The sequence below is a fragment of the Panthera tigris genome, chromosome C1 (genome assembly GCF_018350195.1).
Source record: "Panthera tigris isolate Pti1 chromosome C1, P.tigris_Pti1_mat1.1, whole genome shotgun sequence".
Taxonomy (NCBI): domain Eukaryota; kingdom Metazoa; phylum Chordata; class Mammalia; order Carnivora; family Felidae; genus Panthera; species Panthera tigris.
The window spans coordinates 54950006-54973449 of NC_056667.1; the positions used below are offsets into that span (position 1 = coordinate 54950006).

At 39.7% G+C, this 23444-nt stretch overlaps 1 protein-coding gene across 1 annotated transcript in view; it reads right to left on the reverse strand.

Moving 5' to 3' along the window:
• Positions 1-7425: 7425 nt before the first annotated feature.
• Positions 7426-23444, reverse strand: part of SLC35D1 (solute carrier family 35 member D1) — a 45344-nt gene continuing 29325 nt past the window's right edge. Inside the window, exons 11-12 of the mRNA XM_042997531.1 lie at positions 21531-21613; positions 7426-7751 (exon numbers count right to left, since the gene is read on the reverse strand). Coding sequence (XP_042853465.1) covers positions 7643-7751; positions 21531-21613 — 192 coding nt within the window. The 3' untranslated portion in view covers positions 7426-7642. The remainder of the gene's footprint in view (positions 7752-21530; positions 21614-23444) is intronic.

Genomic DNA, 23444 nt, shown 5'->3' on the forward strand with positions numbered 1-23444 from the left:
TATTTTCAGTAAAACAAAGTAAACGTTACCAAGGATGTGAAGAAATTGGGACCCTTGTGCACACTGGTTGGAATGTAAAATGTGCAACCACAACAGAAAACAGTATGGGAGTTCCTCAAAAAAATAATAACAATTGAATTACTGTATGACCCAGTAATTTCAAAAGAAAACATATCTGCACACATCACTGTAGATTCTGTGTTACCCCAAAATCTTTTAATTAATTTTTTTTAACGTTTATTTTTGAGACAGAGAGAGACAGAGCATGAACAGGGGAGGGGCAGAGAGAGAGGGAGACACAGAATCTGAAACAGGCTCCAGGCTCTGAGCTGTCAGCACAAAGCCCGACGCGGGGCTCGAACTCATGGACCGTGAGATCATGACCTGAGCCGAAGTCGGACGCTTAACCGACCAAGCCACCCAGGCGCCCCCTTTTTTTTTTAATTAATTGTTTTTAATGTTTATTTATTTTTGAGACAGAGCATGAACAGGGGAGGGGCAGAGAGAGAGGGAGACAGAGAATCTGAACGAAAATCTTATGTTAAAACCCTAATCCCCAATGTGATGATATTTGGAGATGGGGCTTTCAGGAGGTAATTAGGTCGTACAGGTGGAGCCCTCACGATAGGATTAGTGCCCTATAAGAAGAGGCAAGACAAAGCTTCCTCTCTGCTCTCCACCATGTGAGGATAAGAGAAGTTGGATATTCCACAAACCAGGAAGCAGGCTCTTACCAGACGCACGATCTGCAAGCACTTTGATCTTGAACTTTCCAGCTTCTTCTCCAAGGTGAGAATATATGTTTGTTGTTTAAGCCACTCATTCTACAGTCATTTTTTAGAGCAGTCAAAACTGATTAAGACACCCACTTTTTGCAGTATTATTTACAATGCCAAGAGTGGAAGCAACCCAGTGTCCATCAATGGATGAATGAATAAATAAAATGTGCTATATACACACAATAGAATATTATTCAGCCTTAAAAAGGAAAGAAACTATGACAACATGCTACAATATGGATGGACCTCAAGGACATTACGTTATGCGAAATGAGCCAGTAGCAAAAAGACAAATAAATGCTGTATGATTTCACTTATGTGAGGTTTTCTACAGTAGCCAAATTCATAGACAGAAAGTAGAATGGTGGTTGCCCAGGGCCGGAACAAAGAGGGAAATGGGGAACTGTTTAATGGGCACGGATTTCAGTTTTTCAAGATGAAAAACTCAGGAGACTGGTTGCACAACAATGTGAATAGACTTAATACTACTGAACTGTACACTTAAAAATGGTTAAGATGGTAAATTTCATGCTATAGGTATTTTGTCACAATCTTTTTTAAAGCCTTCATGTACTCGTAATTCAGTTGAGCTTGCCTGTACCAAAATGCCTCTCTTGATGAGCGTATTTTATTTTGGGGTTATGTCCCGGTAAAGCTATTCAGAGGCTTAGACTCCTGATTAAGCAGATGAAATATTTTAAAAGTAGAAAGATTAGCATTTCTTTCTTTTGAAATTACCACAACTGTGCCAGAGACAGATATTTAATCATACGTGTGAGTCATACAAAATACTTGTGTGGCTATAAAGCAAAAATTTTTCCTGTGTCTTCTCTCAAATACTCTACTCACTATTTACCAAACAGATCTGCAACACTAGTTGGGTTGACTACTACCCAGTTCTGACTCGCTCTGGAGCTGGCAGCCCCACAAGACTCCCAGGTTCAGTCCCATCTGTCGGTCACCTCCCCCACCCCTTTCCAAAGCAAATCACAAGTCCATGTTGTTAACCTGTATGTCTGACCAATCAGCTATAAATCAAGGTTCCCAGGACCTCCCCCTCAGGTTTGAATACTTTGTTAGAGTTGTTCACAGAACTCAGGAAAACAGTTCATTTACTAAACTACTGGTTTCCTACAAAAGGACGTAACTCAGGAACAGCCAGATGGAAGAGAGGCATACATAGGGCAAGGTGTGTGGCAAGAGTGTGGGCCACCCCTGTCCCCTCCAGACGCACCACCCTTCCAGCACCTCCATGCATTCAGCAACCTGGAAGCTGTCCAAACCTCGTAGTTCAGGGATTTTTATGGAGCCTTCACTATGTTGACATGATTAAATCACTGGTCATTGGCGATTGATTTAACCTCCAGTCCCTCTCCCCTTCACCTAGGCAGGTGGGGCAAGGAGCCTGAAAGCTCACAACCCAAATTGCCATGGTTGGTTCCCCCCACAACCAGCCCCCACCCATCCTTAACAAAGTCAGGTGCAGTTGGTTAAAAGAGGCTCATTATGAAAAATAAAAGATACTCATTTCATCTTTATGGCTACAGAACTATTTCAACAACTGGGAACAAAACTAAATATAACAAAAAAAGATACTCTTATAGCGCTTATAAAGTACAAGAGTCTTGGAAGCTATGTGCCAGGAGGAACAGGGACAAAGACCAAATATAAATTTCTATTATATATCACAATGGCAAACTATTTTATTACTAGGTTTCAATCAACTAACTGGAAGCCATCCTCTTGAATGTGGGCAAACTTAATGGCTCTTTGCACTTAGAAAGGAATTTTAATACATGTGTTCAGGAAAAAGTATTTATTTGACACCTTTACAAAAATATTTAGGCACATAATTTTCATGTTTAAGTCACCTGATTTACACATCTCAATCCTTAGTACCTTTTAAAACCACTAAAATGGTCATTTGGTAAATAGGATCTGTATTGAAAAAAATACTATGATAGGCCAACATTTGTAGACAAAAAAATCAGTTGATCATCAGCATGAGAAAGAAACACTTATGAACAAAATAATCTCTAAAAACATTTTTGTGAGACAATAAATCTAACCAGTAGATTTCTTTTTTTAAAAGTAACTCAAAAAAGAAAGCTTAAAAAAACCCACCATTGAATATCTTTCCATCCTGTCACGAAGTGGCACCCCTTTAAAGGTAAGAGCTAGAAGACAGGTGATGATGCCAAAGATCTATAAGCACCAACAACTGAGATAAACGTGGATGCACAGGCAGTGTGGAGCAAGGAAGAAGGCAGGTCTGGTCTGCAGAGGAGCAACTGGGAAAGTTTTAACTGAGTCACCATTCTGAGGTGAAGATAAAAATATTTTTTTTCTGTTTTGAAATTCACCATCAAAATAGAAGTAATTTTGTTCCTTTTTAAAAACAGGTGGAATCACATCACATGTGGCATCACATATTGGCCACAATTATATCCAGTAAGTATTTAAAAAAGGAAGACTACTGTTATTTAAGCGCTCTAGAGGCAATGAAATAAAGGGTCACATTTTTCAAGAAATACACACATTGCCCAGGCCTCCAGCATTTAAGGAGCACAGATTAAGAATCTAGTTTGCTTCCAGCCTCACCATGAAATAGTGACAGTAACAACACTTGCTGAGTGCCTAACACGTACTAGGGCATTGTGCTCAGTGGTTTCGCATCCATTGTCTCACTTACTGTGAATATTACTATTTTTCCCTCAAGGAGGGAAAAATCAATTATAGCCTTGTTCATAAGGAGGAACCAATACAGAGGTACCCCCTTATTCACAGGGGATACGTTCCAAGACCCCTAGTGGATGCCTGAAACCACAGATAGTACCGAACCCTACACGTTTTTTCCTACACATACATACCTATGATAAAGTTTAATTTATAAATTAGGCACAGTAGATTAACAATAATAAAATGGAAAAATGGTAATATACTGTAATAAAAGTTATGTGAAAGTGGCCTCTCTCAAAGTATCTTATGGTACCGCTCTCGCCCTCATGACAGTGTGAGGTGATCCGATGCCTACTGAGGAGGTGGAGGGGAATGACGCGGCACCGTGACTAGCATTCGGCTACTACTGACCTTCTGAAGATTTGTCAGAAGGAGGATCCCGTGCTTCCAGACCTTCCTTGGCCACAGATGACTGAAACTGAAGAAATGGAAACCGTGGATAAGGGGTACCTCCTATAGTACACAGTTATGGGGCAAGAAACAATATGCGAAGCAGAGGGAGGAGGAACCCAGGCCATTCACGAATTCTAATGGCCTGGCACTTATTTCAGAGCTAGTAGTTTGAGTTGTAAAGTCCTTTTAGATTAAAAAAATGCTTCAGCTCATGGGTGGGTGGGACACCCTAATCCATGGTAACTGCAGGCAGCTCTTAACTTACAAATCACTGACTGCTTTCATCTCCTTTCACTATGGGTCTGGCTAAAGAATTATACATTCCTTGAGAGCAAGAACTATGTCCTGTTCAGGGTGGTTTCCCCAGAGCTTGGCATAATGCCCTGGCATAAGACAGATGCTCAAAAAAATCTCTGCTCACTGATGAAACCATAATAACGAAAGCAGGCCCAAAATCCTAGGCACTATTCCAAACCAGTCAAATATGAAACTCTACTATTCTTTTGGTGAAGAATCTGTATCAGCTTTACTGACCTGAACTTTCCATGGATTCTTGATACAACAGGACTACAGAAAACTTGCAGATGCATGGTATTTTAAACCTATGTCCACACTGGATCCTACAAATGACTTATAAAGTCAAGAGCCAGATGAAGCAATTAAAAGTCACCTGACACGTTGGCAACATGCAGTCTGGTCAACCAGACCACAATCAATCTGACACCGACTAAAAGCAGATGGGCCACAAAGGACCCTGCTGTCATTACCTCAAGAAGAGGAGACCCTAGTCATACAGAATTGGGTTTTCAAAACTCTCATCACAGCTCATCTGTCTCAAAGGGAAAATTAAGGATTTAACTCTAAAGCTGCCTCTCTTCCTCCCAGGAGGTAGTTAATACATCATAGAATTTTTGCCTTGTAAGATATCAACCTTGGGGCAAAACCCAGACACTCTGGGTGATGTGAGAATACCAGGTAAATCTCTAGTGCACTATAGCCAAGTCTGCACATAACTGAAAAACTCCAAAAACGGCTGGCCAGTCTATGCAGTCTCCAACTTCCCCAGGCTGCTTTCTCTTATCTTGACAGGTTGGTGGTAGTCAAAGAGGGAATCAGAACATTGACAGGGCAGAAGCTGCGACTTGCTGTACTGTGTCTGGCCAGAAAGTTCGGCACAGGTGGAGGGCCCTAAGGTCATGTGCATGTAGTGAGGCTGTAATTACACATGATTTTCTCAAACCTGGAGTGATGACAGATCTTCAAGGAACCTGACCCCCAAGAAGCAGTTCAACCCCTGCTGGAATTCTAGCACAACAGCTACAGACACAGCCAAAGGCCTTTCATGACAAGAAATTCTACAACACAAATGATTTCTAATATCAAAGTTCCCTCCATGTGATTTGACAGAAGAAGAAAGAGAATCAATAAAATTAGCTCTCACAAGGCCTTTCCACTGTGCCCAGCCAAAACCAGGCAGTGGCAGGCCACATCTATCAACCAAGGCCAGCCTGGAAGGTAGACACAAGCTCTGGCATGTAGAGTGACATACCACTGCCCCTAATTTGCAAAGCCTATTCCTCTTAGGCTCCAAATTCAACCAAGCACTTGCCTCCTTGGCTGACTCAGCCAGCTATCTCCATTTCCTCACTTCCTCAGAGGAAAATGGCAGCATGGCTCAATGGAAGAAACATGAATTTTTACTTATTAACAAGTCAGTTACTCTGAGTCTTCTCATTGATAAAACAAAGACAATAAAAATCATTTTACACAAGATAATATCCTATGCTCCCAGTGGAATTTTCTCAGATCAGATGATCCTGGAAAAAAGTGAGCCCTGGGAGCTTTTGGCCTGGAAGTTGGCCGTGAGATTAATTCTAGGGACCCAATACCACTGGTCAGGCTTTAGTAAAAACAAACCCAAATAAAAGAAACACATGAATATGAAAATGACCTCAATGTAATTTTTTAAAAAATAAAAAGAAATCAAAACCTTCCAGGCCTCCTGTTAAGCCACCCAAATACCAACTGTTTAGATCAGTAGAGCCCTATGGATTCCAAACCCAATGAAAGAGAAGTTAGCGTGCACCAGTGCAAAAGCACCCAGCCTCTTGCACACTGACTGCACAACTGGCCTGTGCAGATACTCATACGCAAAGTCGGTGGATGCCTCTGCACCAAATCACAGGGCTGTGTGAATGAATCCCCTGCCTGCCCAAAGAGGCAATTTAGGCAGTGCCTATTCACAGCTGCTCTCCCAGGATGCAGCAGAGGTCTCAAGAGAAGCTGACGTGCTCATAAGGTAAGCCAAGGGGCACAGGATGTAGGTGACAGTATGCAAAGACACAGGTATGCTCACGCCATTTAAGGAGAAAGGATGGTGATGGCTGTAACAGCAACACGCCGAACAAAAACTAAGCCTTGACAATGCAAAAACCTCTAAAAAGGCTTTCCCCTCAAACCAATACATTCAGAAATATAAGACCTACTTGTATTAATTCAAAGAGGAGTAAACAGAGTAGCAACCAAACCCAGAGAAGGGAAGCACAGGAAAAAGACAGCGTCCACCTTGCCTGCCTGCCATTCTTACTCAGAGAAGGAAGGCTGAGCTGCATGGTTTGCAACAAAATATAGCTCTTCATATATACGACTCGTGATCTTGGGGTCACAAGTTGAAGCCCCACGTTGGGTATAGAGTTTAAAAAAATAATAAATTTTTTTAAAAAATAAATAAACAATATGCCGCTCTTCACATACATGTCATCTCACACTGTAGCCTATGGTAGCAAACCATTGTGGGGTGGGTAGGGGCAGGTACTTCTAACCCCGTTTACGGATTCGCAGTTTCTAAGAGCTGAAGAAAGTTTCTGTGACTTGTTCAGAGTCGCAGCGTCTTCCAGATGGACCATAAAGTTAAGTTTTCTCTCTTAACCCTCAGTCATGATAGCAAGAGTGAGAGCATTCAACTACCTCCAAAAACATCTGTGCACCCCCAGCACTTAGCATAATGCCAGGTACATATTGCATACCCAGTACATTTGAGCTGAATGAATGAATCATACAGATGGCCTCCTTCCTCTATCCCTTCATCATCCCCATCTTACACAATAAAAAGGGAATAGCATAATTTCAAGGAATGCACTCTGCTCATTCCATGAATTCCCAGGGGAGCCAACATGGAAACCAATACAACCTCAAGGCACATGTAGTTTTTTAGTGCCAAAGTTGTTATCTTTAGCAAATGCAGGGATAATATCCTTATGAAGAAAAATCCTTAAGAAATAAAATCCTAAAAGGAGAAACTTTAGATACTTGGCTGCATTTCCAGTAGAAGGAAGACTGAGCTACCTCAATATGCAGCAACAATTTCAATGCGGAGGCTCCAGTTGGAGCACTTTATAGATGCAGCTCTAAGGGATACCTGGATATCAAACTATGGAATAAAATATTTTCAAAACACTGATGGTTCATTGTCAGCATAAAAGAAATAAATTAAAAAGCCCGGTACATTTTCCAGTTTGATATAAATTAATTCCAATGGCATATTTAAAATAGAGTCAATTATAAGCTTCTCTCATAAAATTTTAAAAGGCAGCAATCAATCCTCAGATTGTACAAGTGCAAAGGAATGGTATTTTCTCTGTAATCAAGACACCTGAGTGTCTGTGTAAGAAATGCCAGTGTTCTCAGTTGATCAAAAGCTCGGGCCTAAGTAGTGGAAGCGATCCTCTGGGTCATACTGCTCCTTTCCCCTTAATGTCCAGCTTGTTACTGGCCTCTGACTGCTTGCTCAGCTGTTCCTCAGAGAAAGTGATGTAGGAATACACCAGGCTCCCAGCAATGCTGCAAAAAAGAAAACCACCATCAGGGAGGAATGAAGGAACGACACATGGAAGGGAGACTGGTACGGGGGTGGAAGCTACCTTCATATATCAACAGCACGTAAAATTACAACAGATAATATGGAATCTTCATCTACCAAGTAAGAGATGCTCCCTCATCATGGCATTATCCACTGGGGAAATGAATGCTTGCACACACCTGCCAACAGGCGTGCCAATTTTACACCACCTTTCTGGAATGCAATTTGTTGAAATCATAAACCTTAGAATTCTGCTTATCCTTTTGACCTAGCAACCTACTCCATGGAAGAATTGTGTACATCTTCAGAGACTTATCAAGAAAGTGTTTACCACAAAATTCATAACAGCAAAAAATTAGATAAAGGGTAAATGTCCCAAGGGGGAATTATATAAATCCACACAATAGAATATTATGTATCTCATAAAATCATATAATATGAAAACAGGCAATGACATCTTAAATGAAAAAATAATCTCACAAAACATTAAATATGGTCTAATCCCATTTTATTTACATAAACATGAATATGTACATCGATATGCATCAGAAAAAAGTCTAGAAAGATGGTGAGTGAGCTCAGAGGTGATTTCTTTTTTATTTCTATTTCCTGGATTTTCAAAAATAATTATTCAAAACAAAGAAATGTAATTTTTAGTAAGAATGAAAAACATCCCAATTATTAAGTAAACATGCAGATCCTGGGGGATTCACAGACCTGCTTTCTGACTAGGATCAAGTTCACAGTGGAGAACCTATCATCTGAGCCCTTGACATGAGTTGGTTTCTCATACCCCTCACTTGTCCACCACACCGACCACCAGGGAGGGTTCGCACATGAGGGACCCTGATTATACTTGTCTATTCTCTGCAGGGACTTCAAACCCACACGGGATACACAGCTTCCTGCCCCAGTCACTAAGTGAAAGTAAGCCAGAGGAGCTCAGGAGCATGTCAAGAGACTGTTCTGATGTGTTCTTCTGCTAAGCCTGACACCTGTGACTCTTTTGGGTCTCCAGCTGGCAGCCTGGCCTAGACTCTGATTTCAGACATGCCTGTCCTGGGTTGGGCCCCCCATCTTTTGCCTGACCCCTTGACTCATGAACTTGCCACTAATTTGAAATTAGTTCTATTCTCCTCTGGGCTCTGGGGTTCCAGCACCATACCAGTTGCAGCAGGGTGAGAAATGCCTAGCTAGCTCCCTACAAATAAGGAAGGAAGATCAGGCAGTCACAGCACTTAATCATCAAATTGTGACCATTTACTAAAGTCTATTCCATGTCAAGCATTTAACATACATCTGCCATGGCAATATTCCTACAAAGTACAATATCCCTGGCAAGAATGTTCATTTTACAGATGAAGAAACTGAGTTCCAGAGTCATAAGATAACTTGCTGAGGGTCACAAAGCATCCTAATAATGGACCAGAATAAAACCCGTATCCCTCTGATTTTCTCCACTGAAACAGCTTCCTCCCTTATGGCCCCTGCTCCACTTGATAGAAGAGATACCAGTCCTTATTTTGTTCCCATAAGCCTATATATTTCCAAAGCCTTACTCTGAGCTCTACAAAGTCCCTTGCACAGGCCTGACACTTTGTAGCAATACAGTAAATAACTGCTTAACTGAGTATCTGTGATGGCCCAAAGAAACTCCAGACCCTCACGAACCCAATCTTTATGCCAGTTTCATAGAGCTTCATCTTTTCCTTCATCTAGTAGTTTTTCCATTTCTTTTTTTTCTTTCCTTTTTTTTTTTTTTTTTTTTAAGAGTTTGATCTCTCAGACTCTTCTAGAAACGTTTCAGGTTTTCTAGTGCATCAAGTAGATGATTTCCCTGGTAGCTGGGCTAGGACCCACAGAGATGGCTTACTATAGCCTTCCTGACTGAAGCTAAAATTCTCTGAGGTTCACATGCACATCTACATGACAGGCAATTTCCCTCGGCCTCCAGCCCCATCTGAACTCACAACATCCTGTCATCTGGGTTCCCCCTCCCAGGACAACCTCAGTATAACAATGCTTTCTTTATTTTTCCTGTCAAGACAATCTTTTTTTCCTTTTTTTCTTTTTATAACACAAGTTTATTGATTGATTGATTGATTTAATTTCACTTTTTATTTTTTAAAATTTACATCCAAATTAGTCAGTATATAGTGAAGCAATGATTTCAGTAGATTCCTTAATGCCCCTTACTCATTTAGCCCATCCCCCCTCCCACAATTTGATTTTTATATTAAGCTGATTTCACCTGGATGGAAGTAATGGAGCAGTGTAGGATTGAAGAAGACAAAGAATACCCTGGAATACTACGGAATCACCGTAAGGATGAGGCCTGGACCCTATATCTCTAGCATAGCTAGTGTAATGAAAAGACATGGACTTTGTGGAGTTAGGTCTTGGTTCAAATCTTGAATATACTGCCAGCTTTGTGCCCCTTGGCAAATTTATTAATTTATCTGAGATTCTATTTCTGTATTAATAAGAGTAATACTATCTCTCTAGGCTTGTTTGCAGATAAAATGAGATAACTTGCATAAAGAACCAGGCCCTAATCTTGGCACATGGTAAACAATCAGAAAATATATATTCCCTACTCGCTCTTTCCCTGTCAGCTCTGCTACTCCTAGACTCAGAGGGGAGATGCACTTTGGGAACGCAGGGAAACTGGGAGGAGGGGAAGAAGAGGATGGTGAAAAAAGAAAGGGAAACAGGCCAGATGCGAATCTATATGAATCTTGATACATCACTACCAAATGGTTTGGAATTAGTATCTTCTAATACTTTACACAAAAAACTTCTCAATCTATTGGCTCCATAAATATTCACATTAAATATGACGACCTCTGATACTCTGGATTTGTTATTTATATATTTGACCATCCTAAAGATTCACTTTTTTAAATCTCAAGCAATCTTCCACTTGCCTAATATTCAGATCACAGCACTACCATTAATTCACTCAACATGCTGTGACAGAGCCAGGAGATAAACAGAAGAAAAAGACAAGGCTCCAATGCACTACAGACAGGGTCTAGTTAGAATACTGCAAGACAGGCTGGAAAAGTGAACAGTGCCACCTCTGCTCTGGCCACTTCTGATCTTCCAAAGCCACACAAACACAATCTATCTCTTCTAGACTTACAGCTCCAGACATATTTACTAGCCTGAGACAATTAGATATCCACTCTACAAATATATGCTAAAAATGCCTTCCATATAGCAACTCCATGGCCAGAGAGCAAGAGTCCTAAGGTCCAGACTATGTCCATCTCCCTTTGTGGCTGACATATCTGCTCATGTGTTTAGCCATGTAGCTCTGCCTCCCAGACTAGATGCTGCCTTCTGTATTCCACATGTAAAATAGGTCAATTTATACCCAAGCCTATGAGCCAAGGCAGTTTGATTTTTACTGCCATTTCCTAACATATAGTAATTCCTGCCAAATAATTGAAACTGGACCTCTGGGTATATTCTTCCTACACCCATGTCAACTCCCCACATAGCAGCTCCCGGGAGCCCTTTTTCATCTTTCTCACCAGCCAAGTAAAGCAGAGCTGTGTTGCTTCTGTATATATATCACCTTCCAGAGCTTTCCAATCTGAACAGAGAGAAGCACAGAGGTGACACAGGATTGAATAAAAACCACATAATTGTTGACTATGACATTTACGAAGCTCTGTAATGGGGCGCCTGGGTGGCTCAGTCGGTTAAGCATCTGACTTTGGCTCAGGTCATGATCTCGCAGGTTGTAAATTCAAGCCCTGCATCAGGCTCTGTGCTGACAGCTCAGAGCCTGGAGCCTGCTTCAGATTCTGTGTCTCCCTCTCTCTCTGCCCCTTCCCCGCTCATGCTCTGTCTCTCAAAAATGAATAAACGTTACAAAGCTCTGTGATGTGGGACAAGTTACTTAAACTCTCAGAGCCTCAGCTCTGTGAAATGAGCCCATCTGTGAAATGGTGATCAGAATACCACTCTTACAGGATTGAAGTGAGAATTTAATTATATAATTTATGTAACAATAAGCTATCTAAAATTACATGTTAATTATATAACTTAGATTCTATATTTAAATTATGTAACAGGACAATAGATCATTTCAAAACACTCATTGGGACACAATAGACACCCAATAGGGATAAAAGTCAAAATGTCAAGGCACACCAGGAGCGAATACTGCCGAAAAGAAGAACCAGATTTTGCCAGTTGCTGCTTTTCCTCATCTTCATGGCTGCACACCCGTTCACCCAGAAAATCAAGGAGTCCTACATATAGTAAGGCCTCTTTGTCTTTGGTCATCCCAAAGAGACCTTAACTGTATTGAGTAAGCAAACCCCTATTATCTGTGGGTCAGTAGTAACTCTCACAGTATTTCTCAAGCTGGGTATTCCTCCTTCGTCACTCACTCAAGTGCTGGCCCACTTTTCCAGTAGTACCCTTGTGAAATCCGTCTTATGGAGTACCTACTGCCCACCCTCCCAGTCTCCCATCCAACATCTGCATTTCCAGCTCCACGCCTTTGTTTGCTCATGCAGCACTCAATGGCTGGAATACGTACACTTCTGTTTTCCATCTCTCCAAATCCTACCTATGGCTCAAGGCCTTACTTACCTAACTGTCCTTTCTTCTATTAAGTCTTCCAGGAAGACAACCATAGCCTTTGTGAGAGGTACCAGTCTAAACAGCTACTCTGTGACACTTGTGTGATGACAGCTGCTGAAAGCTCTCATGAGAATGTGCAGACGTGTCTCCTCATGGCTGTTATTAAGACCATATAAATACCAAATGTTATTATAAATGCCTTATGATTCCTACATGAATGAAAGGCATTGGTGTTAATCATTTCATACTTTCCCTCCTCATTCCACCTAATCTCAACATAGTAGGCAAAGTAATTCTGTTAAAACTAAATCAGATCATGTCATTTGTTTAATCAAAACCCTCTGTCTTCCTCTCTCTTAAAAGTAGTCCTCAATCACTCCACCCCACTACCTCTATGGCTCATCTCATCTCATTCACTCTACTGCCATCACACTGGCCTCCCATGTTCCCTGAACACACCACAACACTCCCACTTCAGGGTCTTTTTACTTGTTCTTCTCTCCAGAAACTGATGTGGCTCATCCCCTCCCTTTTTTAGGTATTGACACAAAATGTAACCCTATTCCCTGCAGTACTCCTCATCCCCCTTCCTTGCCTTTTCTCCATTACTATTTATCATCACAGTTATTAACATTTACCACCAACAAATATTTTACTCACTGTATTGTAATTCATTTTTTGTCTCCTCTACTAGAAGGAAAACTCCACGAAGGGCAACAGTTTTAAACAGTTTTGATAACAGCTCTACCCCCATTGCCTAAAACAAAGTTTGGTAGGTACCTGCCATACATTTGTTAATAAGGAAATAAATCTTCCCAGCTAGATTATAAATTCCATGAAGATAAAAATTAATCTATGGCTTTGCAAACACTAAGTCATCACTTTCTTTAACATATTTATAGACTGGGTTCAATAATTCTGATTCTTACTCTGCTTGCCAAAGAAGACAGAAGAATAAAGACAAATCAGTGGTAAGGCAGGAGGTAAACAAGGCAGCTTTAGGAATGTTCAAAACAAAGAGGGGTCATTTAATCTCTTATCCCATGTCCCTCACATGGCTAAATCATAGGGAAGATTTTTATAGTCAAACCAGGGTGAGAATCTCAGTTCTGCTTCTCACTATGGCAGCTGTGTGCCCTTGGATGAATTATTTTCCCTGAGTCTCAATTGCATTATCATGTGAACTGGGAGACGATTAAACGAGATGGCACTGTAAAGGTGGCATCATATACCAGGCACTCAACAAACATTAAGTCCCTATCTGCTGCCTTTCCAGATGCATGTTTATATCCTTTCTACACGAGGATAAGTATTGGTCTGTGCACATACTTTAAAAATAGAAGTACCTTAGTCACCGATGTCTGGCCAGGATGTGAACCAATTCATCTGCCTAGGAGTTTTAGGAATTTGCCCAGGAGTAAATTTAGAAAAAAGGCTCTTAAATCCTGTTGTGATGTTGTTTGGAACTCATGGGCCTTGACATAGATATTATTTGTTTCATTAACTGATATGAATTAAGCAAATACTCAGAATTCTAGGGAAGCCCCACATAGATAGTTTTTTTTTTAAGAGTCTGAACTAAAAAATGTTATGGAAAAATATAAGCCTAAAAACTTGTTTTCTATCTATTCTCACTGTTTACTGTTAGCTCTTTCCAAATATGTAAGAGAAATGCCCTTCTCCCGTTCCAAAAAATTTTTTTTCCTTTCATACTATTCCTCAACTTGGGGCTGAGTCCAAACTACTTAAGCATATCCATCTTTTTTTTTTTTTTTGAGAGAGAGGGCACAAGTGAGCGAGTGGCAAAGAAAGAGAGAATCCCAGGAGGGGAAGAGGGAGAGAGAAGAAGGTGGAAAGAGAGAGAGAGAAAGAGAGAAGCGGGGCTCACCCGAAGTGGGGCTCGTGCTTACCCAAAGTGGGGACTCCTGCTCACCTGAAGCATGCCTCGAGTTCACCCAATGTTGGACTCAAATTCACAAACCGTGAGATCATGACCTCACCCGAAGTCAGATGCTTAACAACGTAGCCACCCAGGTGCTCTTAAGCATATCCATCATTTTCTACCCTACATCTATACTCCTTTTTCTTTTCTGCCTCTTAAAAATCTTTAAAATGTAGGTGGAGGCTCCCATCAGAACTAAAAGGATAACATATTTTACGTGTTTTCCACACCTGGAGGAGGTTCCTTCAAATGTCCCAAGTCTCCTGTAAAATAACTTCAGGCCTACCGAGAGCATGTGGCACAGTTCCTAAGGACTGTGGAAAAGTTTAGTGACGGTATCGGGATAGACAACTTGATTTCAAAAACCGAGAGCAAGAAAACTAAAGCTGTGAAAGGTGAATTATAAAGAGCTAGTGGCAGTACTGGTAGAGAACACAGATTTTTTGCAATATTCCATTTCAGTGTTCTTCTGTCAGGAATTATGATATAACCAAGGGCTAGCCAACCTCCCTGGATCCTATTCAAAAGTCCAAATTATTCTAGTGCCATAAATGCCAGTTATATAACTCTACAAATAGCCTGGTGGATATTACATCAGCAGCAACTAACTGATAATACAAAACATGTCCTTCTCTCTCCCCAAGTGAGAAAATCCCTAAGCAAAGGAAAAGCTCATGTCCTTCAGGAGAAGTCTGGAACCAAAATAGAATCTACTAAGATGAAATTATACAGGAGGAGAAGCAGTCTGAAATTGAGAAGCAACTCATCCTTCTAAAGAAACAAGCAAAGGAATTCAAAATGAGGGAATAGAAGATTCGGGTACTGGGCAGAGGTAGCTAGACTAAAATCCCCAGGAATAACTGTGGGGCTAGACTCTGAGCTTCACCATGTCCCGTCCCAGAGACTATGCAGACCCTAGGGTGGCCTCAGAAGCTACAAAATGAGTTTTATTACACTAAAGAAGGCTGACTTAACCAGTATGTATGGCATATCATGAAGGAATATGAAAATAAAAGTAATCCATTCATGTATCCACTATTTATAGACTATAGTTAAGAATGAAGACCTGGAAGGCAAATCATGGATTGAAAACTTGCCAGCTGGGTAATATGGGGCAAGTTTCTAGCCTCTCTGTGAAATGGAATATTCACAGCATCTATCTCATAGAGCTGTTACAGAGACTAAGTATGCGTAGTTAGGACAATGCTCAGTTCTAGTACACATAAAAAATACTGGCCAGCAGGCACCTGGGTGGCTCAGTTGGTTAAGCGTCTGACTTCGGCTCAAGTCATGATCTCACAGCTCATGAGTTCGAGGGCTGCGTTGGGCCCTGTGCTGACAGCCCAGAGCTTGGAGCCTGCTTCAGATTCTGTGTCTCCCCTTCTCTCTGTCCCTCCCATGCTCATACTCTGTCTCCCTGTCTCTCAATAATGAGTAAACTTAAAAAAAAATTTTTTTTAAATACTGGCCAGTATTTTGTTATTAGTACTAGCTGAATGCTTATTATGGCCCAGACACTGATAAATGCAGGCATAACTGGAAATAAGACAAGTGATTTCTGCCCTCAAATAGCCGAAAATCTAAAATGGTGATGGACACATATATGGTTTACTAGGTTACATTGTAATTATTTAGTCATTTTCTGAATGATAAATGCATTCAGGAATGAGAACTTGGTGACTCTGGAGTCCAATCCATCTGGGTTAAAATCCTTGTGACATGTCTTACTAATTATGTGACCTTGGCAGATCTACAAGGGAATGTACCATGTCTCTCTAGAACACAATGCCTCGTATACAGACACACTCAATGCATAACTTCAGAATACATTCAACTTACTTAACCTCTCTAGGCCTCAGCCTCTTCATTTATAAAATAGTGATAATAAAAGAACTTCAAAAGAGTGTTACAAAGAATTAGGCAATTCAACAGAGAAAGTACATTTGCAATAAAAGGTACTAGAACTGGATGTCTATATTAACACACACACACACACACACACACACACACACACACACACACAATAAAAAGAACTTTTCATCTAGACTTCACACAGTATATAAAAATTAATCCAAAAGTGAGCTACATACCTAATTGTAAAACCGAAAGCAGTATAAAACTTCTTGGACACATAAGAGGAAAAATCTTTGTAACCTTGGGGTTAGGCAAAGATTTCTTAGATACCTAACACTGAAAGCATAACTCATAGAAGAAAAACTGATAAAATAGCCTTAAAAATTTTCTTCTTCAAAAGAGAGTATTAGAAAAATGAAAAGACAGGCCACAGACTGGGAAGTAATACTTGTACATCACATATCTGATAAAAGACTTGTATCCATAATAAATAAAGAACTCTGAAAATTTAAGAAAACAAAGGGCGCCTGGCTGGCTCAGTCAGTAGAGCTCGTGACTCTTGATCTCAAGGTTGCGGGTTCAAGTCCCATGTTGGGTACAGAAATTACTTAAAAATAAAATCTTCAAAAAACAAAAAAACTTAAGAAAACAACCCAATTTTTAAAAAATGGGTAAAATAGGGGCACCTGGGTGGCTCAGTCGGTTAAGTGGCCGACTTCGGCTCAGGTAATGATCTTGCGGTCCGTGAGTTCGAGCTCCGCGTCGGGCTCTGTTCTGACAGCTTGCTCAGAGCCTGGAGTCTGTTTCAGATTCTGTGTCTCCCTCTCTCTGACCCTCCCCTGTTCATGCTCTCTCTCTCCCTGTCTCAAAAATAAGTAAAACGTTAAAAAAAAATTTTTTTTTAAATGGGCAAAATATCTGAACAGCCACTTTACTAAAGAATATATACAGATGGAAAATAAACACATGAAAAGATGTTCAACATCATGAATCACTACAGCACGTAAAACCACAATGAGAAACCACTACAGATCTATTAGAATGTCTAGAATACCAAGGGCTGGGATGTGGAGCAACCAGCATAGTGCATCATACATGGCTGAGGGATATGCAAAATGTTACAGACATTTTTGAAAATAATTTGACAATTTCTTAGGAAATGAAACATAACACTTACCAGACAAACCAGGAATTCCACTCCTAGGTATTTACCCAAGTGAAATGAAAACTTACGTTCACAAACAAACTTTTAAGCAAGTATTTTAACAGCTAATACAGAATGGTTAAAAATTGGAAACTACCCAAATGTCTTTCAGTTGGTCAATCAATAAAAAACTGTGATATATTCATAACAGAATATATTCAGCAATAAAAAGTTACAAACTACTGATACATGTAACAACACAGAATCTCAGAGTGCAACACAGAATCTCAAATGCAGTATCTGATGTGAAAAGAAGTCAGACCAAGAGCTACCTTTCCATGACAATCTGGATACTACACAGATGAAAACAGATCTTTGTCAGAGGCTGAGGGTAGTGGGAGAGGTTCAATGCAAAGGGACATGGGGAGATTTTAGAGGCAATACAATTGTTTTATATCTTGAATGTGGTGGTGGTAGTTACAGGACTGCTGTATCCATTTATCAAAACTCACCGAACTGTAAACTAAAAGGGGTGAATTTCACTGTATTCAAATCATATAACAACTTTTTAAAATGGAAGAAAAAAAAATCACAAAGATGAGTCCCAGAGACTCTAGGAATTCTAGCCTGGGCAGTTATGAAGATGATGATGTCATTATCTGGAAAGGCTACAGTAGGCCAAACCCACAGGCCAACTCCAGCAACAGATGGAAAGTAAGTACAGAAGCAGGCTCTTGTCACCACCCTTCACTAATCATTCCCTCCCTTCTCTGCTGCCTTTGGGGCTTGGTGAGCACTCAGTAAGTGGCTGCTGGAGAAAAAGCCTTTAGGAGAGTTGAAGACAGGCAGGCTCTCAACGGAGACCTATTTAAAAAAGTGCCGCCTAAATCCCAGAATCAATTTGGATGAAGCCTAATAAGTAGCTACCAGTGCAAACCTCCTGCTTCTTGCATTTGAATCACACCAGAGAAGGCTATTTAAACTCTTCTTAAAACAACAAAGAAACTAGGCAGGGTAGAGGAAAGCTAAATGTATCTGGGTCTAATCACAGAATCTTTGAAGAATATAGTTCAATTATAGATATGTAATAAAGCATAAGCATAGTAGAATTTTCATTGTATAATTCAGGTAATAAATATATGATGACGTTGTAAAATTCTTTCAACTTCTCTGTGAAATTTTTTGGCTAAAATGTGGAATAAGAAAATGGGTTACAAGAATGTGTGAATTCCCTACCTTTTTTTAAATTAAAAATCATGTAATGGTTAATGGCACTCAATAAACAGTAAATGAATCACACACACACACACACACACACACACACACAAACAAAAGAATATGTTCAATTAATGATTTCCTTCAAAGTGCAGTCCACCAAAGATGGACTGACACCATTTCGATCAAAGTGAATCTGATAGCCACTTTAAGTTTGGTTTTTGCATTTAAAAAATAATGTCCACAGCTTATGAGGCTACTTATTAACTCATGGAAGAACTCAAAAAAAAGTAAATAATAAAACTATAATTTTCATTTTAAAGAGAAAAAGTGAAAAAAATTAGATAATAGTTTTGTAGAGCTTTCCTCTACAAAAGGTAAAAAGCACACTATAATGAAAAACAGCATTTGAACAGAAATTCATGTAGGTTTTAATTCCAACTCTGCAACTAATTTGGCTGGCTAAGTACATCAATTATTCTCCCTAGCCTTGTAATAAAAGAGACTGAAGAGATAGGATATGTAAAATTTATAATAAAATGCGAAAGCAATTAAAAATTATTAAAAATACTACCTAGGGCCAGAGTACCAATGACAGTCATTATCATGATTATCATTACCAAAGATCCTTGCTAGCAAAATGGTACTGTGTAACCAGAACTAAAATGTACTACCCAACACAAAAAGAAACTCTACTGGAAGAATTTTCAAGATGTTGCTTTTGATCTACCTTAGATTGGCAAATGTTATAACGTTCCAAAATACTCAGACACTTTTAATAGCCTGCAATGTGGAAAAAAAAAAAAAAGATACCTAAGTTTTCTTATAAGATACTTTTATCATCTCAAAAGCAATTTGAACTGCAGAGATCTGAAAATGCAAACAGAAGCTTTCACTTCATTTTGGTTGTTAAGATTATTTATTTGAAGCTAACATAACAAAAATCAAGGCATCTCTGACTCAGGTCTATATAGTGCTAAAAAGATTCTTTAATCTAAATTTTTAGAAGTGAATGAAACGCAGATCACATTCCAAGTCAGAACTGTTCCAACAAGTTGTTCCTTACATCCTGGCCCCTTCTCATGAATATTAATGAATGAAACTGGTATTTACTAAACACAGATGTCAAGCAGTGAGTTAGGTACTTTATATTAGATTATTTCATTCTAACAAGTCTAAGGAGGTATTTTCTTTCATTTTCTTTTCTTTTTTTTTTTTTTTAACTAGGAGGCTCCACACCCAGCATGGAGACTAGTGCGGGGCTTAAACTCACCACCATGAGATCAAGACCTGAGCTGAGATCAAGAGTCGTTTGTTTAACCAACTGAGCCACCCAGGTGCCCCAAGAGATATGGGTATTTTCACCCCTAACACCTAAAAAAACTGAAGCTCAGAAAAGATAAACAACTCAAAGTCACACAGATAGGAAGCATCAGAACTATAACTCCAAACAAGGTCTAAGACTGAACTACTCATCTTCCTTCCATAATATACAATCCTCAAGTACACATTACACCCCCCAACTCCTACACCCACAAATAATGAATGACTTTTCCTTTAAAAGATAAATAACTATAGTGGCAAATAAATGTCAGGGAAGGAGTAACAATGAGTTACTAACCTATTACCAGTATTAGTACTAAATTTTCATGTTCATTCATAAAGAAGGTAGAACAGGGTAGAATAGGTATTATCAATAGTTGTTTATATTGAAGAAATAAGAGCCCAGACAGGTAATATAATTTGCTGTAAATTAAAGAGATGACACTCCCATATTCTGTTAGAGAGCTTTATAGTTTCCAAAGTGCTTTTTCACCAATCCACATAGGATTCATCAAACACTTATTAAGCAATAGCAGGATTCATTCTACGAGTTTGAGAAATGAGAGAACTACATAGGCAGAGATCCCTGCCCCCAAGGAATTTACATTCTAACAGGAGAGACAGAAAATAGGCAATAAATAAGCAAATTTTATAGTATATTAAAGGATTAAGTGCTCTGGAAAAGATAAATAGAAAAATAGAATAAGAGGGTTTAAAACACAGCATTAGAAGGGGAAGAGCAGGTTGTAGTTTTAAACAAGGTGGTCAGGGCAGACTTCCGTGAGAAGGTAACAATTGAGCAAAAACTTACAGGCATAAAGGAGTTAACCATGCAAGTGGAGAAGACTAGGCAGTAAACTAGGCAAGAGATGCTAGATTGGTGGCTTAGATGATGCTGGGAGCAATGCAGGTGAGAAGTGACTGTTTTCTGGATCTATTCTGAAGGCAGAGCCAAGAGAATTTGTGAACACACTGGATACTGGGTAGAAGACTGAAGGGTCAAGAATGACTCCAGGGTTTTGGAACTGAGAGGCTAGAAGGACAGAGTGTGCATCAGCTGATATACAGAGGCTACGGGTGGAGCACACTTTGGAGAAAATAATAGGGACTTCAGGTTTGGACATGTTAGCTAGAGATGTAAAGTGGCCTGTTAGACATAGAAGTTGGAGTTGAAGACAGAGGTCTGGCCCAAATACAAATTTGAGAATTTTCAAGCACATAGACAGTATTTAAAGCCATGGAATCAATTCTGGAACTGAAAAAGGTCTTTCATACAAGTCACCCTCACCACTGATAAAGTCTAAAGGAATCCAGTGATATGTCCAAGGTCAGACACATATAAAGCAATTCTAACAGAGCTGCTATTCTTTAGCCCTGAATTTTCTTGACAACACTGTACTACCATCTAGTATAAGTAAAGGATTGTTCTTTGAAGGCTAGAAGGAGTTTAGCTTCCAGAAAAGATCCCTTAAATAGCGTGCGCATAAAATATGGAACCATTTTATCCCCATTTCTTAAAAAGCATTATGTGAAGACATTAAATATATATAATACACTGTAGGTGCTCCATAAAAGTTTAATAAAGAAACAAATTTGCATTAAATAGCCCCTTACTGTGATACTATTTGAGTATCCAAATCCCTCCTGTCAAAGTGGTTACATTTAAATATTTTTACTTACCTGATATTTAAGCCAATGAAGTTCGTCCATGTGAAAATATAATCTCCACCAAAGACCATTCCAATATAAGTTATTAATATATTCTACAAAGAAAAACAGCAATATGCTGTTACACAGGTTTAAATGAGCTTTTCAATATTCATGTAAACTCATCCACACAATGGCCCAAATGCCTATCCTTAAAATATAAAATCAGATAAACAGAAAAACCCACCAATCCTAAAATGAGCATAGTATGAGTAAGGCCACTAATAAGGAAACAATGACATTAACTTCTTCCCAATCTAAATCTCCAAAAGCTAAATGCTTTCACTGATAATTATCACAAGATTATCCACTTTCCCTGTCCCATGTTATAGGCTGACATTATAAATTTAAATAGAGAAACACTAGGGGTAGAAAAAATAATGCACATTTAGTAATCTTAGAAAAGAATGCTTCTTCCTCCCATTGTGGTAACCATTGACTTGTGAGGGGAAAGTGAAGCAGGAAAACCTCACAGGTAAGCATCTCTCCCTCTTGTTCTAAAAAGGAAAAAGGGGATGGTAGGCAGTTCACCAACATCAACATTGTTTTTAGAGGCAGCTTCTTTGGTATCTTAAGAAAACACATGATGGGCGCCTGGGTGTCTCAGTTGAGTCAGTTAAGTGTCCAATTCTTGGTTTTGGCTCAGATCACAATCTCGAGGTTCATGGGATCAAGCCCCACACTGGGCTCCGCACTGACAGCAAGCAGCCTGCTTGGGATATTCTTTCTCTCTCTCAAAATAAATAAATAAATAAACTTACAAAAAAATACCACATATGAAAAGTCGTCTCAAACTAGCATACCTAAAATTACCTCTCCTGATTCCCTAAGCTCCTAGGTGTAAACATCTGCTTCTCTGGCTTCCTTTCAATTATCTTCAGACCACAGAGGTGAAATAAACTTTCCCAAAGTTCAAGCTATTATTCAATTCTTCCCTAACCTTCTCTCTTTCACATTCACAAGTCACTGCCTCCCTCTCCACTATTATAGCTGTCGTAAATGATAAATGTCACAAACATTTTTAGAACCTGGGCTCTCCTAGATTGGGCCTATGGAAGCAGAACTACCACAGCATTTTTAAAAGGCCAAAAAGAAACCTCAAAATTAATTGTATAATGGGAGTGCCCTTTGAGAGAACATTCAAAATCATGTCAACCTTTTCTAGGTCTAAGCAAGTTAACTTAGAACAGCTTTTCTTATTATTTGAGGGGAAAAAATAAAAATAAATACCATATAACAGTAAATAAGGTCAGTAGGCAACTTGAGAAAATGTGTAACAGGATCTCACTTGGAACAGAGATCTAGAGAGAAGGCAGGTTAATTTGCATAGATTGCCCAGGGAGCTACAGATAGGGAAAGGACTCAGAATCCAAACCTTGCTGCTCGAAATCAACCAGGAAAAGACAGCAATGCCCCCAAAGCAGAACTTACTAGCAACCACAGAAGAATCTATGCTAGTAACTGAAAACTAAGACGGCAAGTTTCAAACTTTAGTCTACCAGAGAATCATCTGGAAACCTTGTTAAAAATGATGATTTCCAGCCTCTGATTTAGTATATATGAGGTGGGCCCAGGAATTTCCACTTTTAACTAAGTAACCTACATAATCTTCCCACCATGATTAAGAAAAACAAGAAATACTGACAGTCTCTTGGGGCAGTGACTGAGCTAAAAGGGCTGTGACCGGGAGGCTGATGAAAGAAACTCCCCTGTGGCCCATGAGGCTCTGAACCAGCAAGGGCAGCAGCGCACTCCCGTCTGAAGATGGAAGACATCCTTCAGCAGTGATACAAGGCAGCGAGGACCAACAGTGGTTGTAAACGAATCCAACAGTCCAGTTTTTCCCTCCCTCTAGACTTTGGAAGTAAAACTGCCCCTTGGGGACAG